We start from the raw sequence: 17,559 nt of genomic DNA on the forward strand, positions 1-17,559 counted from the left end.
CCAAGTTAGGCCTATCGTTTAATGGAGCAGAAATCCTCGATCTCTTAAATTGATGGTTCGATTTCTTAACCGCTCACTTCTCTTTTTGTTGGGCTTCTTGATTGGATGTTCATCCTTATAAATTTAGTGGGCACCGTAGATCTGGATAACTTGATGAACTGCGAAATAAAAAAAGGGCATATTGTCGAAATTAGTAAAAACGGAATTTCTCTCCATATTATTTTAGTAACAGTTTTAATCTTGAAATCACAGATGATATCATTTTTGTTAAGATTTTTTTTAAACTCTAGAACTACTGTAGTATTTATAAACAATTTTGCACCAAATTGTTTGTTGACCTAAAATTGTGTATCATCATTATAGCAATTAATTCCACTAATTATTGCTGGTCCTAGGTATTTTACGCCTAGAGCGAGTGATTTCAGTCAAATTTTCTGAACTGACGTTTAATAGGCAAAAAATATAAAGTATATTGAGCAATACGTGTATATATATATATATCCATACCGGTAAAGAACGGTAAAAGGTCGGGGATTAATGTTACAAACAAAAGGTAGGCATAATAATAAAAATAGTAGTGCGTGTGTGTTTTTCTTATAGCAAAGCCACATTGGGCTATCGGCTCAGCCCACGGAAGGGAATCGAACCCTGATTTTAGCGTTGTAAATCCGGAGACATACCGCTGTACTAGCGGGTGACTAAGGCCACTTAGAGAGGATACCTGTTTTAACCACTCAAACCACTCTATACTATTGTGTTGTCCGTCAAAAGTCAGCAGACACTGAAATTGCATCGCATAAGGAACCATTGCACTTGACGTTGCTATCTGTACTGTCATGACGTCAGTAAAAATTGCACCTGCACGAATCACAAGAATTACGTACTATGTAGGTTACGAAACAGCATGATATGTGAACATCGAAAGCAACAAATACAAATATTTATTACTATTAGCTTTAGTTTTATTAACTCTTGAAACAGAACACATTCGGGGTCCCTGCGTAAGCACATATGATAAAGACATTTATTACTTATTTATGCACATAATAAATACGGAATATTTAATGTCTGTATTGTAGTTTACTAATGTGCATACTACATAAATATAACGCTCATATTTTTCATATATTTATACACAGTCCGACCGAGCAGGTTTAGCACATGTTTTTCATGTACAGAGATTTCACCAGTGCAAAACGTGTATTTTTAATTTCTTAAAGTTCATAATTTTGAGTGATCAACTATTCCCTTTTTTTCAGATAACAACTCTAGTCAATGCGAAAGAAAAACCGATTAAATCAGAAAAGACATTACGTGCCATTGTGCGGGTGGGTCAGGCTGTCAACCTGGCAGTTGAGAGGTTCGTCTCTGTGGGGGAATCCATTGCAGACAACAATCCAGAAATAAAGGTTGACATGTATCAGGCCTGTAAAGACTCTAGAGCTGCTGGTAAATAAGACAGTTACAATAGTATAATTCCCATGATATGATATGTTCTAAGAAAGAGTAGACACGTTAATTTGTTATTTACACTATAAATTAATAATGTATTGTACATAAACCCAGAATTATTAATTACAAGAAGAAAATAATATGTATTGAGTAGTTTCTTTACCTGTCAACACTTCTGGTACCTGCACCACCAGAATAACTTAACTACTGGAATGTATTGACAAGTGTCTTCACCTGTCAACACTTCTGGTAACTGCATCATAATAACTAAGCTACTGGGATGTATTGACTAGTATCTTTACCTGTCAAGACTTCTGGTACCTGCACCACAATAACTTAACTACTGAAATGTACTGATTAGTGTCTTTACCTGTCAACACTTCTGGTAACTGCATCACTCTAAGTTAACTACTGGGATGTACTGAGTAGTGTCGTGTCTTTACCTGTCAACACTTCTGGTAACTGCATCACTCTAACTTAACTACTGAGATGTACTGACTAGTGTCTTTACCTGTCAACACTTCTGGTAACTGCATCACTCTAAGTTAACTACTGGAATGTACTGATTAGTGTCTTTACCTGTCAACACTTCTGGTAACTGCATCACTCTAAGTTAACTACTGGGATGTACTGACTAGTGTCTTTACCTGTCAATGCTTCTGGTAACTGCATCACATCAACTTAACTACTGGGATGTACTGACTTCTGTCTTTCCCTGTCAACATTTCTGGTAACTGCACCACAATAACTTAACTACTGAAATGTACTGATTAGTGTCTTTACCTGTCAACACTTCTGGTAACTGCATCACTCTAAGTTAACTACTGGGATGTACTGACTAGTGTCTTTACCTGTCAACGCTTCTGGTAACTGCATCACATCAACTTAACTACTGGGATGTACTGACTTCTGTCTTTCCCTGTCAACATTTCTGGTAACTGCACCACAATAACTTAACTGCTGGAATGTACTGATTAGTGTCTTTACCTGTCAACACTTGTGGTAACTGCATCATAATAACTAAGCTACTGGGATGTACTGACTAGTATCTTTACCTGTCAAGACTTCTGGTACTTGCACCACAATAACTTATCTACTGAAATGTACTGATTAGTGTCTTTACCTGTCAACACTTCTGATAATTGCACCACTATAACTTAACTACTGGGATGTACTGACTAGTGTCTTTACCTGTCAACACTTCTGGTAACTGCACCACAATAACTTAAGTGAAGCAACATGATGTAACACAGAGTGACAATGAAAACAAATGAATAAACAAAATATAAAAATTCATAGTGGTTATAACAAGCTGACATGTGTCGACGTGATCTGAAATTATAAACATACCAATTTGGCTTCTTTAGATCTTCAACACAATGTAGTAAATTATAAATTATTACTGTTGATTCATTAAATTGTGTAATTCTGTAGTTAATTTTTTTATTTATGTAATTTGTCACAGGTACTCTGATTGAGCAGCTCTGTGAAATTCAGCGAGGAGATGTTGGACAAGCTCGTCAGTGTGCTGATAAGAACAGCATGGTTCGAGCAGCTCGATCTCTTCTGTCTTCGGTGACAAAGGTACTAATCTTGGCTGATACTGTTGTACTCAAACACCTTTTGAGTGCCAAAGACAGGGTGAGTATCCTATGAAATTGTCTTAATAAATCACCTGGTGTTGAAAATGATTTTAATTTATATGACTCATTTACTTTGAAAGTGTTAATATAATGAAAAAGATACAGGATCTGTATTTAAAAGATTTCCATCAAATAATTTCCTTTTCAAAAGTCAAACAATGTTAATCATCTTTTATTTTTGTTGCTTTTCACTTGAACAGTTATTAACCTCATTAAATAGCCTCATTTTTTCACATGTAAAGTTTTTTCCTTTCTTACAAGTTTGAAAATTGTCAAAAGAAAGGTTGAACTAGCATGGATGACCTAAGATTTTTGTTGGTTTTTTTTCTAACACAGCTTATTACTTTTCATGTACTTGTTTTCATGACATAACCCTAAATATAGTTTTTGAGTAATAGATCAACAAAACATGAAGAATAGTTGGCTTTTCTCATACATTTGAAAACAAAAATTATTCTAGATTCTTCGTATGTAGCAGCATGAAATATAAGTACACTTATTACAATAAAAGGTAAGAATATTTTGTTATTGTTATTATAATGGAACATACTGATATTTACCTTCTTTTTCAAACTTGTGAAATGAGACAAAAATACTTTAGATAAATGGATAGAATAAAATTAAAACTCCTGTTTATGATCAGAATCTGCTTATGAAATAAGCAGCAGTTTCAAGGTATGATATCTTAAATGATTCCCATAACATTTTCCTTCCACTTCATATTAAAAGTCATTCATCTAAATACACACTATGCCTGAAATTTGGAAGGATCCTTCTTAAATTAATAATTGAGTGTAATAAGTGTGTCTTCAATCTTTGAATGTTTTTGTAGATTTGACTTTAAAATCATGTATGTAAATCTACTGAGGTGGTGACTGAGCATTTCAAAAGTTTTTTTTTTTTTCAATGGTCCCTATTCTCTAGCACATAATATTTCCTTATGTGACAGTCAGTGATACCAAAAGAATGCATTATACTTCGAGGAAGCAGCTCAAGACATTTTCCATAGTTCCACAAATGCACAATACCTTCTTTAGCCTTGTGTCCATCCTTTTAAGTTGTGAATCTGTAAAACTTCTATTGGTTAATAGAATGTTTTACATCTTGCATAATTTCCCTTGACTGTGGTTTATGGAATACATACCTTAAGGTAACAAAGTTCTTTAATCGTCTCTCTCTCTCTAGGTGTCCATTAGTTTGAACAGATTAGAAAATGTGGCTAACTTTACAGAGTTTGTGAAAGCTTTCAGCCAGTTTGGCACAGAAATGGTTGAATTAGCTCATCTATCTGGAGATAGACAAAATGTGAGTGTAATCTTTCACTTTACAATATTTTGTCATATTAATCTATTGTTTTCAGAATTCTTTTTGTACATTTTTTATCAAATTTATAGTAACTTAATTTAGTTACCGAGGTGTTTTCAAACTTTCAAACAAAGACTTCACTGACTCTTCTTGCTTTCCCAGGCATTGTACAAAGAAGCAGAAAAAATATTATATATGTTCTGTACTGCATTTAATTCTAGTATTAAGTAGATATGATCTCTTTTATCAGGATCTAAAGGATGAGCGAAGGCGAGCACAGATGGCTACAGCTCGTCAAATCTTGGAACGCTCAACTATGATGTTACTTACTTCTTCCAAGGTGAGTTTACATCAAGCATATACAAATATTACATCCTAATTAACATCACAGTTACATTAAACTATTCAGAATATTACACTGAGTTAACATTCTGGTTACATTAAAATTTTCAAAATATTAGATTCAAGTTGCATTGAACTTACCAAGATATTACATTCTAGTTGCATTAGCCCCTTAAACTATAACCTCCTAGTAAATATAGGTATTGTGTTAAGCCTTTCAAAATGTGTGATAGTTTTTATGTTGAATAATTTTTATGAGTACCAGAAATTTTGTAATGTCAGTGAAACTTTGTCCAAATCAACTTTGAAAGTGTAATGATTTAAGAACAGCATACTTACTTTATTTTAATATAATCTGCCATAGAATACATTAATTTACTAAAAAAACAAACAATATATATAATTATATATAATATATACAATTTCTTTCAGGCTTGCCTGAGGCATCCAGAGTGTGAAACATCACGAGAAAATCGAGACACTGTATTTTTACAGATGAGAAGGGCAATGGATCTGATTCATTTTGTTGTTAAAGATGGAGTCATTCCTGATCTTGCTGCATCTAGTAAAGGTACAACAGAACCACGAAAAAACAGTGGTACCTGTTCAAAACATAGTAAAAAATCTAGTATTGCTGAATGGCGGCTAGAGGATTTAGATCAATGCCTCACCGTTCACAATGCCATAAAAAAATTTGAGGTAAAAGCATAAACTATTGTTTTTAACTTTGTTTAATATAGACTGGAGTGTATTACAAGACATTTGTATAAACAGAAATGAAATAATTGTCTATATTTTCAGAACGTAACTTTATTAGCTCAGTATTTTGCTATTACAGCTTTCTCAGATTTGTTTATAAATGATTTGGAGAAATAGGTATGAGTGATAGGGTGACAATAGTCTCAACTGTAATATTTATACATCTAGTTGAACTAAAAGCACTTAATCATTGGAAAATAGGAGGAAATATCGGTCTATTAATCTGGTACAGATTCATAGATGATATATTTTAAGTTTAAAAGTGTTAAGACAGTTTAACTGGGTAATGAAAAACAATTATTATAAACGTACAATGTTACAATAAGATTTTGTCATCCTCAGGTATAATTAGTTCACATGTCCTCATATTACTTCACTGTCTAATATAGGTATTATGGTACCCTGGAGTGTTAATTTAAGATGGAGCTGTTTCCTTCAATCATGACAGCATCTTTTTTATTCAATTGATATTAGCTTATTTGTTTAAAATTACAATGTTTTGGATGGGTATACTGTGCTTTTTGAGTTACAGTGGTAGTAAATATAGGAGGTTTTTTTTTACTATGTTCAGTCAATGTGGTGTCCAGTTTTCTACCTCTTTATCTGATTTACAGTTCTGGATGGTTATTGCATGTTATTTTATAAGTGATGTTGGAGTTGTGTGATTCTATGCAATTTTTATTCAATAATGATTTTAGTTTAGTGCTGGGTTTTAGGGTTAATTTGACATTGACAGGAATTTTATGTTTGATGGCAAGGTTTCCCCAAGTGTTAATTATTTTTGAGCTGATGTCAAGGATAAATGGTAAATTGTAATTTAATGTCGCATTGTTATTATAGTTGTGTTAATACTGTTTATGAGTTGAGTTCTGAGGTTTTTGTTCTGGTGATTGTGTGGAAATTTTTTTCCATTAATGGTGAGTGGAAATTTGTTTGTATGAATGAATGAATGACTGCTTCATAGAGCTAATTTCTACATCTGTGTATTCAGTTGAGGAAAGTCTTAAAGCTGTGTGTATAAGACTTTTTAGTATATTATTTTTTTGTTTGGATTCATGGGCAGAATTCCAGGAGATGTAGAGGCTATATGAGTGATTTTTTCTTTGAATTTTGGTTTTGAAACATGTGTTGAACATGATAATATCAAGGTCAAGAGAAAAACAACTGTTTGTTATTTTTACATTCAACAGTGAATTTAATGTTAGGGTGAATGGGGTTTATGTGTTCCATAGAAGTGAAACCAACAAAAGTGTCATCAACATATTTGTACTAGTACAGGGGAGGACAAAGGATCACTTATTTTGTGGTTTCACTGCATAAGGTATTTATACAAGCACATCAATACATGTAAATTTTTAGTTTTAAAACATGCAGTAAAAATGTGTTTTTGCATCTTAACAGGATATTGTAGAAATGACCCGCATGACCCTAGTTGGGCCTGCTTACAGAGACCAGTTGACAAGTGCCTTAGATACAGTGGTGGAGCGAACACAAGACTTCACTGACTCTGCCTATACTTCCAACGAACATAGGGAAAAAATTCTACTCCTGTGTGATCGTGCTAAACTTGAATTAAACCAGCTACTCAGAATAGGAGTTGGACTTGTAAGTATTAAAACTATAGTTAAATGTATCTAAATGTACTTCAAAACACAGTTTCATACATCTATATATATATGCACATCAAAACTAAAGTTAAAAACACCTATATACATTTAAAAACTAGTTAAATATGTCTATATATATATATGCCAAAACTACATTTATCAATACAAATTGAAGTAGCAGTTAAATATATCAATATGTGCATAGAAACTGTATTTAAATACATCCATCTATTCATATAATATGAACTATGGAGAAAATATCTTAGTCATAAAAAGTAACTAAAATTACTGGGAAGCATGAACTGTTCATCCACAGATAACATTCAGTAGTACAACTCTGATCATTTACAAGACTTGAAATTGCTTTAGTTACTCCTCCAACAAATAGGAACCAACAGAACACTAATGGCATACCATCGCATGATGAACAGAACACTAATGGCATACCATCGCATGATGAAATATTAAATTGCATCTCTGTGCTGCTGTCATATCTGATAGAACTTCATAATTTCAGCACTTGAAACATACCACTAAAGTACAAGTATTCTTCTAGTACTCATATGAAAATAAGTTACTTGTTATGAGTAAAAAACATGTCAAGTGCAGTGAACATAATTACAGTTCACAACTACAGGAGGCTTGGTTGTGTTCTTCTGTTTTATATTATAGAGGGGACATGTATGTTCCACAAATTTGAGAGTAGACTAATTTGTTTTCATTGAAACTCAGTGATAAAGCTTCTAACAGTCATTTATTTATTTGTTAGTTTTTCTTAACAACATTTTAAGTGTAATCTTTTTTTTTTTTATTGAAATATTTGTTTTATTTTGTATATGTGAGAACATTTTGTTATTGTTGCTTTGTATTTCAAAATACTTTATAAGTAAAACTTAAGTGAAACATCAGTGAGGCTTTATTTTTTAATTTCAATTCCCTCAGATTTTATAAAACTATTTAATATTACAAATTTATGTATTCTTTCCTATTCCTAAGTCCCCTGATAGAACAGTGGTAAGTCTTCAGATATACAATACTGAAATCAGGGGTTCAATTCCCCTAAGTGGACACAGCAGATAGCCCAATGTGGCTTCACTATAAAATATGAAAAAAAAACAATAAAAATGTATTCCTAAACAAACCCTTACCAATACATATCTTTTCACCAAAGTGATAAATGAATGTTTCTTATTTCAGGATCAAGCAGGTTCTATCTCACCAAGTGAAGATCTTGAAGCTTCTATTCTTCAGACTTTAAGAGCCAGTAAGGATCTGAAACAACAGGTTAGACAGAAGTTATTATTTTATAATTCTTTATAATAACCTAGTAACTAAAAACTAGATGTACTTCAGCAGGGTTCTCCAAGTGTTCAGTTTCAAGTGTATATAAAATCAAAATTAGGAGTAGCAAGTATATTTACTTCTTTTGAAGTTCACACTGTATTTTAGTCTACAGAATACATAATTCTTCTTGTGATTCATGCTATGCACTTGTTTTACTGATGTCATGACAGTACAAATTGCAACCTTAAGTGTTTCTTATGTGATGCCATTTTTATGTCTACTGACACACAATACACTGCTGTATAGTGGTATGAGAGGTTAAAGCAGATGACCTCTCCAGGTAGCTTCTGTCCTTCTTTCAGGCAATTAAAGTGGTAGTGGACATTGTTTATATCTTATGACTTGAAGTACTGAATGTTTGCAGCAATGTATTATACATTAAAGAAAAACACTTAAGTTTCATTTTTAAATAGTTAAAATCATAGCATAACAGTTAACAGTAAGTAGTTTTTAGATGCAAAAAATATGTAACAGAAGTAATTATTCAATTTAGACCATGAAATATCTTATTAATCTTGTCAAATCCATCATGGAAATCTTTGGTAAATAGTGCAAGTTACTATAATGCAAATTTTGTTTTTGCTATTATTACACAAATAATATTCTTACATATACAAGTTATGTTCTTACAGACAAACATATATTCCTACATACACAAGTTATATTCTTATTATTGCATAAGTTACATCATATATTAAAATGATCATAGATATTCAGATCAGCAAGTCATGTAACAACCACAATCAGTGGAAATTTGCAGCAAAACTGGATGCATTAGAACTATATTTTGACACTGCTATCATAAAGTGATTATTTTTGAGAAATATAATAATCCTTTCCAAAGTAAAATATTCATACACCTCAGATCATAATAATATGTTCAGATTTGAGGATTTAAAATTTCCAAGATGGGAATGTTCTTTATACTTAATGGCTTTGGAAACTAAAGTAATGTTGATCAAATTGGGAATTGAGAATCATCTAGAAAGAGATCTTTAACACCTCATACCTCAACTGTAAAAAGTAAAGTGTTGTAGCAGGTGAGAATTCATGAACACAAGTTTCAGTGGCAAAGCTGTCCATGTGGCCCAGGAAAGAGAATGTAGCATAAGTTTCTTCTACAAATATCTATTCAAACAGCTTGGGAATGAATAACATTCCCCACAAAGTCATACTGTTAAAATTATTGGAAATAGTCTTCATGAATTTCTGTGATAAGACTGCAAAAAATGGAGCAGGTAAACGAAATGGGTTATGAAACACATTAAGTGAAGAGTGAAATGCTTTATACATTAGAGCCTTTTGCAAAGGAAACTATGCTGCTGGGCTATTAACAAGATATGTGGTCATCAGATGAATCTTTTTTTATTTAAATTTCGTGCAAAGCTACACGAGGAACCAATGAATGGACGATTTCTAATCAATGGGTTTAACCTATCACAATGTACCAGAAAACCCTATAATTACGTATTAGTGTCAACTGCTTGTAGTATCCAGGGACAGAATCCTTCAACTACAAAATATGTATTGTATTTAGTAATATATTTATGACACAAACCTTCATCCACTCGCTTTCTTACAGTCTGCTGGCTATTCACTTAAGTTTAAAATTCTGAGCAAATCAATTAATTAATGAAGGTTTGTTGTTTTTTTTACTCTTTTACTAATTGAAATATACATGTTGTTAGGATAATTTCCTGTTATGCCTCTTCATTGCCACTTATTCATGGGTTATAGTTATCCTTATGTATTGAAAATATGTTAAATATCAAGAGTGAAGGCACTGTGCTGTTTATTTTGAGGTTATAGAATTGTTCTTACATATTTATTGTTTAGTCAAACTGGATTAATGTCATAAGTGGGTACCTCAGGGTTCAATATTAAGACCATTGCTCTTTTTGATTTACACCAATAACATGGATGAAAGAATGGTCAATAAATTACTTAAATGTGTTGACAATATTAAGATCTTGGGTGTTGCTGACTGGTGAGAATGATGCTGTTGATTTACAAAAGGATTTAGACCATTTAGTGAATTGGAAAAATAAAAGGCAAATAGGTTTTAAATACAATAAACACAAGATAATGCATGTGGATTATCATAATTTGAGTTATAAGTATAATTTAAATGGGAATAACCTTAACAATCATTCAAGCAGTTTGCTATGGTAGTGGTAGGGCAAATAGGATTTCCTGTTGTATCTATAAATATACTGAATGCAAGTCTAAATAGGTTATAATTTCAATGTATAGGTCACAGGTTGAACCATATTTTGTTCACTTTAAGCTTCTTACCTTAGAATGTACCTTGAATTGTTACAAAAGTTTCAGTAAAGGGATACTAGGACAACATCTGGGATGGAAAGCTTGTCATATAACGAGAAGTTATATTTCTGATCTCTGAAAGTGGTTTCCTTTGAGAAACTAAAAGTTAGAAGGCAGCTGCTTGAAGTGTTTAAGATTGTTAAAGTAATTAATAGTGCTGATGCATCATCTTTCTCAGTACTTAATTGTAAAAATAGTAGGCCTAGGAGAGAAATATAAATTATGGCAGGATATTATAGGTATTCAGCTAAGACAGCTTTATTTTTTTAACAGAATGGTTGGCCTCTGGAATATGTTGCCTTCAGATGTGATGGATACAATAAATTTAAGGGAAATATTTGAATAATAAGAGCTGGGTTTGAGTGTTTTATTTCTACTTTAAAGTTTGGTTTAGTAGATGGAATGGCCTAGGTAAACCAGCTGGTATTTTGCTGTACTTCAGTCATATGTATATTAACAATAAAGAGTATTATGCTATTTATGAATGAATTTCAGTTTAATATTGGCGTAAATATTATTTTAAAGCATTTAATTTTAGAAGAAGAGAAAAATAAATAACAATGAATAAAAAGAAGGTACTTCTAAGAAAATAGTTACAGATTTCTTTTCCTTGGTACTTCAGTGACTTATAGTCTGTCTATAATCATACAAATGTTTACAATTGATCAATTACTCCAGAAAATATAACTTTGTTTATTTAAGTCAATGTTTTCTTATTACTTAAGACTAAAATCAAATATGCGTCCTCTGGTGAAGCCATAATTGAAAAGTTTAAGTTTAAGTAGAAAGAGTTCCTGTTTTGAAGTAATAGGTTATGTTTTATTTATTTTTTAACAATGAATAAAACACTCTAGTTTGCACTATCGTTTTTAACTTTGCACAGATATGCAAATAATCTGTCAATAATCATTCAAATCTGGTATGGTATTAAGTTATTTGTAAAACATTATTTATCTTGGTGGTGAAAAAGACTTTCAGAAAAGTGTATTATAAAAGCTTGTATTGCATCTTTCCAGTTTTTTAAAAATGTGTTTATTGACCATTAGAAATTACAAATGGAGGAAAAATACTCTTTCATTCAAACATAATTAATATATACTAGCTACAAGATACTGCCTTTCATTCAAACATAATTAATATATACTAGCTACAAGATACCGCCTTTCATTCAAACATAATTAATATATACTAGCTACAAGAAACTGCCTTTCATTCCAACATAATTTATACATATTTGTTTTGGAATTTTGCACAAAGCTACTCGAGGGCTATCTGTGCTAGCCGTCCCTAATTTAGCAGTGTAAGACTAGAGGGAAGGCAGCTAGTCATCACCACCCACCGCCAACTCTTGGGCTATTCTTTTACCAACAAATAGTGGGATTGACCATCACATTATACACTCCCACAGCTGGGAGGGCAAGCATGTTTAGCGCAACGCAGGCGCAAACCCACGACCCTCGGATTACGAGTCGCACGCCTTACGTGCTTGGCCATGCCAGGCCAAGTTTATACATACTAGCTACAAGATACTGCCTTTCATTCAAACATAATTAATATATACTAGCAAAGCTACAAGATACTGCCTTTCATTCAAACATAATTAATATATACTAGCTACAAGATACCGTCTTTCATTCAAACATAATTAATATATACTAGCTACAAGATACTGCCTTTCATTCCAACATAATTTATACATATTTGTTTTGGAATTTCGCACAAAGCTACTCGAGGGCTATCTGTGCTAGCCGTCCCTAATTTAGCAGTGTAAGACTAGAGGGAAGGCAGCTAGTCATCACTACCCACCGCCAACTCTTGGGCTACTCTTTTACCAACGAATAGTGGGATTGACCATCACATTATACGCTCCCACGGCTGGGATGGCAGGCATGTTTAGCGCGACGCAGGCGCGAACCCACGACCCTCGGATTACGAGTCGCACGCCTTACGCGCTTGGCCATGCCAGGCCAAGTTTATACATACTAGCTACAAGATACCGCCTTTCATTCAAACATAATTAATATATACTAGCTACAAGATACCGTCTTTCATTCAAACATAATTAATATATACTAGCAAAGCTACAAGATACTGCCTTTCATTCAAACATAATTAATATATACTAGCTACAAGATACTGCCTTTCATTCAAACATAATTAATATATACTAGCTACAAGATACTGCCTTTCATTCAAACATAATTAATATATACTAGCTACAAGATACTGCCTTTCATTCAAACATAATTAATATATACTAGCTACAAGATACCGCCTTGGATCATACAGATGAACTTTTCAAAATCACAGATGAGGCTGAATTCATGAGTCAGCTTAAAAATGCAGCTATTGCTGGGGACCAGGACAGACTGGAGGAATTTGCTGAGAAATTCAGTGAGCATGCTGAACACATTCAAGAGGTAAATTGTCTAAGTTATAAAGTGTTGTGAAATTGTATTAAGTCTTGAGTGTTTTTTTTTAGCAATAAGATAATTTATTTGTTTCAATAATTTATAACATGGAAAAGAGCATGAGTTAGATTTATTTCATTGCCAGGTTAGTAATATGAAAATTTATGGTCATTCCTTTTTTTGTTTCTTGCCAACTAACCAGCTATAAGCTAAACATTTCAATAACAATATGACTGCCCTTACAAGTTCAGGAGACTTTGAATTTGACTTTTGTTTCAGTGTACAAGTTTCGTTTTCATGTGATAATGATAATTAACAGAAATTCTACATAAAATGGTATTATCATCAAAGTGAGCATGTACTATGCAACCTTATTAAAAACTAGTTTTCTTCAAGTGATGTATTATAGAAATCATAGCATTATTCTCTCAATAGGTGTGCAAGCTCATACACCATGTGGCCAATACGGAGTCTTTACAGGTTACATCCAAAAACCTGGATTATTGCTTGAAAGTCTATGGAATTCAGGTCCTTAAATTTTTGTATTTTTATCTGTAAGGAAATAAATTTAATGTAAGGTTATAAGAAAGCTGTATTGTATCCATTTAGTATTAAAACCCTGTAGAGTTTCAGCTGAAATGCCTCCAAGTTAGTCATTCAAGGAACCACCAGTTAACAACCTTCACACCTAACTGTAAAATCTAAACAAGTAACTTAATATGTCAGCTACTAACTCAGAAATTTCCAATTATTTGAAAGATTCAATTTAAATTCCATAGACAAAGCTAAGAGAAACAACAATTTCTGATTGCTTCTGGTTATATTTCAAAGTCACTTTGGGGCTTTTAAGATTTTTCTAACCAAGGAATGGACAGATGGAGCTCAAGAATCCAAAAAGTATGGAGATGTGTTATCATGTAGGTTTATTTTCATCTGCTTTGTGGGCTCAGGATAGCATGTAAAACTGATAATTACTGAAAAAAACTTGAAGATCATTACAACAACAGTAGTGGAAAAAATAGTATCAAAATCTTATATATGTTAGGGTACATGATGTTAAAAATTAAAATAATCATCAAAAAAGGGATAACAATAATTAATAATAATATAATCTGAAGCAAAAGAAATTACTGCTTGCTGGATGTCTCCTATTGGTTGGTGGTTTATAATTAGAAAGAGCTCGATGGTACCTGGACTATGCACTGACAAATGTGCTGTGATGAGATTCCACAACTGGAGAGAGAGCGGCCTGTGATTTGGATGGTGTTAAAGCTTCTCTAGCATATAATAAAATGAATAAAAATATTTATCCAAAAATTAAGCAAGTGAGTAACTTAAACAACACATGGCTGCTAAGAAAATGTCATCAAAACAACTTAGCTCATTTTAACCACTTGTTTATTAATATGAAAAGTTGAGCTACATTATTATTACTGCTACGTTTTTTTAAAAAAAACAAAAACGTATAAAAATTACAGATCTTTGATTGAAATTTTAGCTTGTCATTTATGACCAAGTACCTTAAAACACTGTGTTTATGTTTGTCTATATAGTATCATATTTGTAAAGAGATGTCACCACATATCACTCTTCACTCATGAATCTTACTGTAGTGGTGTGGGTGTGCATCAAAATAATATAGAATAGTATACAACACTGATTCAAAACTGTATAGTCTTCACTATTTATGTTTTTCTTTGAAACTTGATACTTAAAGAAACAGGTGATATTCCAGAAGGTACGTACTTGTGTCTTAACAACAAAACAGAGAAAGCTGTGTACAAGTACTTCATTACATTAGGTTTAATTATTTACAAGTTTTTACCTTATTGTTCTGAAGAAAATTATGGTTAATAAATAATAGAAATAAATGCTTCTGGCCATGTTAGAAAAAACCCTTAATTTATCTGTGTCTTTACTAAAAAGATTACATAATTCAATTATATTATGTAGGTGCTTAATGCTTCTCACACCTTGTGTATGCATCAAACCAGCAAAATTGCAAAAGAAAACCTCGATGTTTTTATGGAGGTCTGGCAGTCTTTAGTCAATGATGTAGCTTCAATTTCTTCAGAAATAGCAGAAATTTGCCGTGGAAAGTTACCTGAGAAGCCTGTTTATATGTCACTTCCCAGACCTGGTGTAAGTTGGTTTTGTTTCTGTATACATACATACATATACTAGAAAAGAAAGGAAATTCATTAACAGTGACATTCTCAAATGGATAGGCTTAAACAAATGTTGTTTTTCTTTCATTTATTTTTAAGGCTCATTTTTACATGATAATTCTCCTTGAAGATTATATTGTTTTACATTACTTTGCATTTTCACTTTCAACAGTTTTTATTACAGTAGAAAAAATATATTATTTTTCCCATTAGTAATTATAACAACTGAATTACAGGATCATGGATTAAACTAAGTATATATAATCAGTATAATTTATTGTTGATCGTATCATTAACTTTTGTGCAATATTGCAACATATGTTTCTTTATATATTTTCTACAGAGACATGGTACAACAAGTAAGCCACTTAAGCCAGCAAAACTTGACATGGAGGTAATTAAAAACTTTATTTGATTTCTTTACCTAAATTTAATTAGATTAAGAGAATATTCATGGTATTTTAAGTTCTTTTAACTCAACATTTAGTAATCTGTGCTGATGAGCCTTGAATAGTTGAAACCCAGTCCACAGTAGAGAGTAGAAAGAAACCTGTAATTTTATCAAACAGTCAGATTGAAAGAAAATAATTAACAGACGACCTAAATTAAGTCATAAATCTACTACTGTTCAGTGTTGTTAGGTATATAAACCAAGTTTGTAGTCTTCATCAAGACTAAATAAATTTAACCCTTTCCCCCGTTATAAGTCAGTTAATGTTTTTTATGGATGCAGTTATTTGACTACTTACCCAGGCAGGGCCTCTTTCAGTGACAAAGTGGTATGTCTGCAGATTCAGACTTCTCAAATATTGGTTTCAATACCATTTGTGGACTGAGCACATCTAGCCCATTGTGTAGCTTTGTGCTTAATTTCAAACAAACAAACTATGGCCTGGTGGGCCAGGTGCTTAATGTACTTAACTTGTAATCTAAGGGTCACGGGCTTGAATCCCCGTCACACCAAACATGCTTGCCCTTTCAACTGTAAGGGCATTATAATGTGACAGTCAATCCAACTATTCATTGGTAAAAGAGTAGCCCAAGAGTTAACGGTGGATCATGATGACTAGCTGCCTTACCTCTAGTCTTCCACTGCTAAATTAGGGTCAGCTAGTGCAGATAGCCCTCATGTAGCTTTGTGCAAAAATTCAAAACAAACAAATACCTAAGTAGGTGTGGGTGAAGCATATTCTTCTAGTGTTATTGAATGAAAGTATAAAGTATTAAAAACATTTATTATAATTATCCTAGGTTTATTTAAAATTTCTCTTGCACAAAAGTAAATTAATCCATTATTTGCACATGCTTTGTCACATGTTTCTTGTACAAAGCCCTTGTATACGTTAAACCAAAACAACCAGTTCCTGTTGCCACATTCAAATAAATATAGCTGTGTATCACATGTGACAGTCATGCCACATTATATTTGAATCACATTATATACAATAGGGTTAAATATATAGTTTTTGAAAACATTTATTGTTGAAGGTAATTATACTTTTAGAACATTATTTAAACTTGTATCTGTGAATAAACTTTTATTTTACAAACTTCCTCATAATTACAATTTGTTTGTGTTTCATTTCTCAACAGTTTTTTTTTTATTGTATCTATCTATAGTGTACAACATTATAATGAACTTATTTCCCATGCACTTTTATTAATAGTTTATTGCAGACATGGTAAATAATAATGAAAGATAAATTATTTGAATAATTAATAAAGAACTGAGGAAATTAAAATTGGGTGAATGTTTCACAAATGTTTCATTTATTACGAGCATTGTTTCACCAGTAAAGGTAATGTTAAGTGAAACCATGGCTGTAATAAATATTTCTAAGATGTACAACAATCTGTTTTCCTTCTGTTCAGTAATTATAGAGTTTGTTTGCTTTTTTTGAATTTTGCGTAAAGCTACACAAGGGCTTTCTGCACTAGCCATCCCTAATTTAGCAGTGTAAGACTAGAGGGAAGGCAGGTTGTCATAATCACCCACTGCCAACTCTTGGGCTACTCTTTTACCAATGAATGGTGAGATTGACCATCATGTTATAATGCCCTCGTGGCTGAAATGTTGAGCATGTTTGGTTTGATGGGGATTCAAACTTATGACCCTCAGATTATGAGTCAAGTACCCTACCAAAATGGTCATTCTGGGCCTATTATAGAGTTTCACCAAATGCTGAAAGCTTCAAGTGTTATA

General features: G+C 32.4%; 1 protein-coding gene across 3 annotated transcripts in view; it reads left to right on the forward strand.

Annotated features, from left to right (window-relative positions):
- The window catches only part of LOC143240993 (alpha-catulin-like), a 133,449-nt gene that overhangs the window by 94,357 nt on the left and 21,533 nt on the right, over positions 1 to 17,559 (forward strand). For all 3 annotated transcript variants that reach the window (XM_076484380.1, XM_076484382.1, XM_076484383.1), the window contains 11 exons: positions 1,260 to 1,449; positions 2,918 to 3,093; positions 4,281 to 4,400; positions 4,651 to 4,740; positions 5,175 to 5,441; positions 6,903 to 7,106; positions 8,306 to 8,392; positions 13,039 to 13,197; positions 13,624 to 13,716; positions 15,142 to 15,330; positions 15,700 to 15,750. In XM_076484380.1, the coding sequence (XP_076340495.1) occupies positions 1,260 to 1,449; positions 2,918 to 3,093; positions 4,281 to 4,400; positions 4,651 to 4,740; positions 5,175 to 5,441; positions 6,903 to 7,106; positions 8,306 to 8,392; positions 13,039 to 13,197; positions 13,624 to 13,716; positions 15,142 to 15,330; positions 15,700 to 15,750 (1,626 nt within the window). The remainder of the gene's footprint in view (positions 1 to 1,259; positions 1,450 to 2,917; positions 3,094 to 4,280; positions 4,401 to 4,650; positions 4,741 to 5,174; positions 5,442 to 6,902; positions 7,107 to 8,305; positions 8,393 to 13,038; positions 13,198 to 13,623; positions 13,717 to 15,141; positions 15,331 to 15,699; positions 15,751 to 17,559) is intronic.

Source organism: Tachypleus tridentatus, chromosome 13, assembly GCF_004210375.1.
Source record: "Tachypleus tridentatus isolate NWPU-2018 chromosome 13, ASM421037v1, whole genome shotgun sequence".
In the NCBI taxonomy this organism is placed as follows: Eukaryota; Metazoa; Arthropoda; class Merostomata; order Xiphosura; family Limulidae; genus Tachypleus; species Tachypleus tridentatus.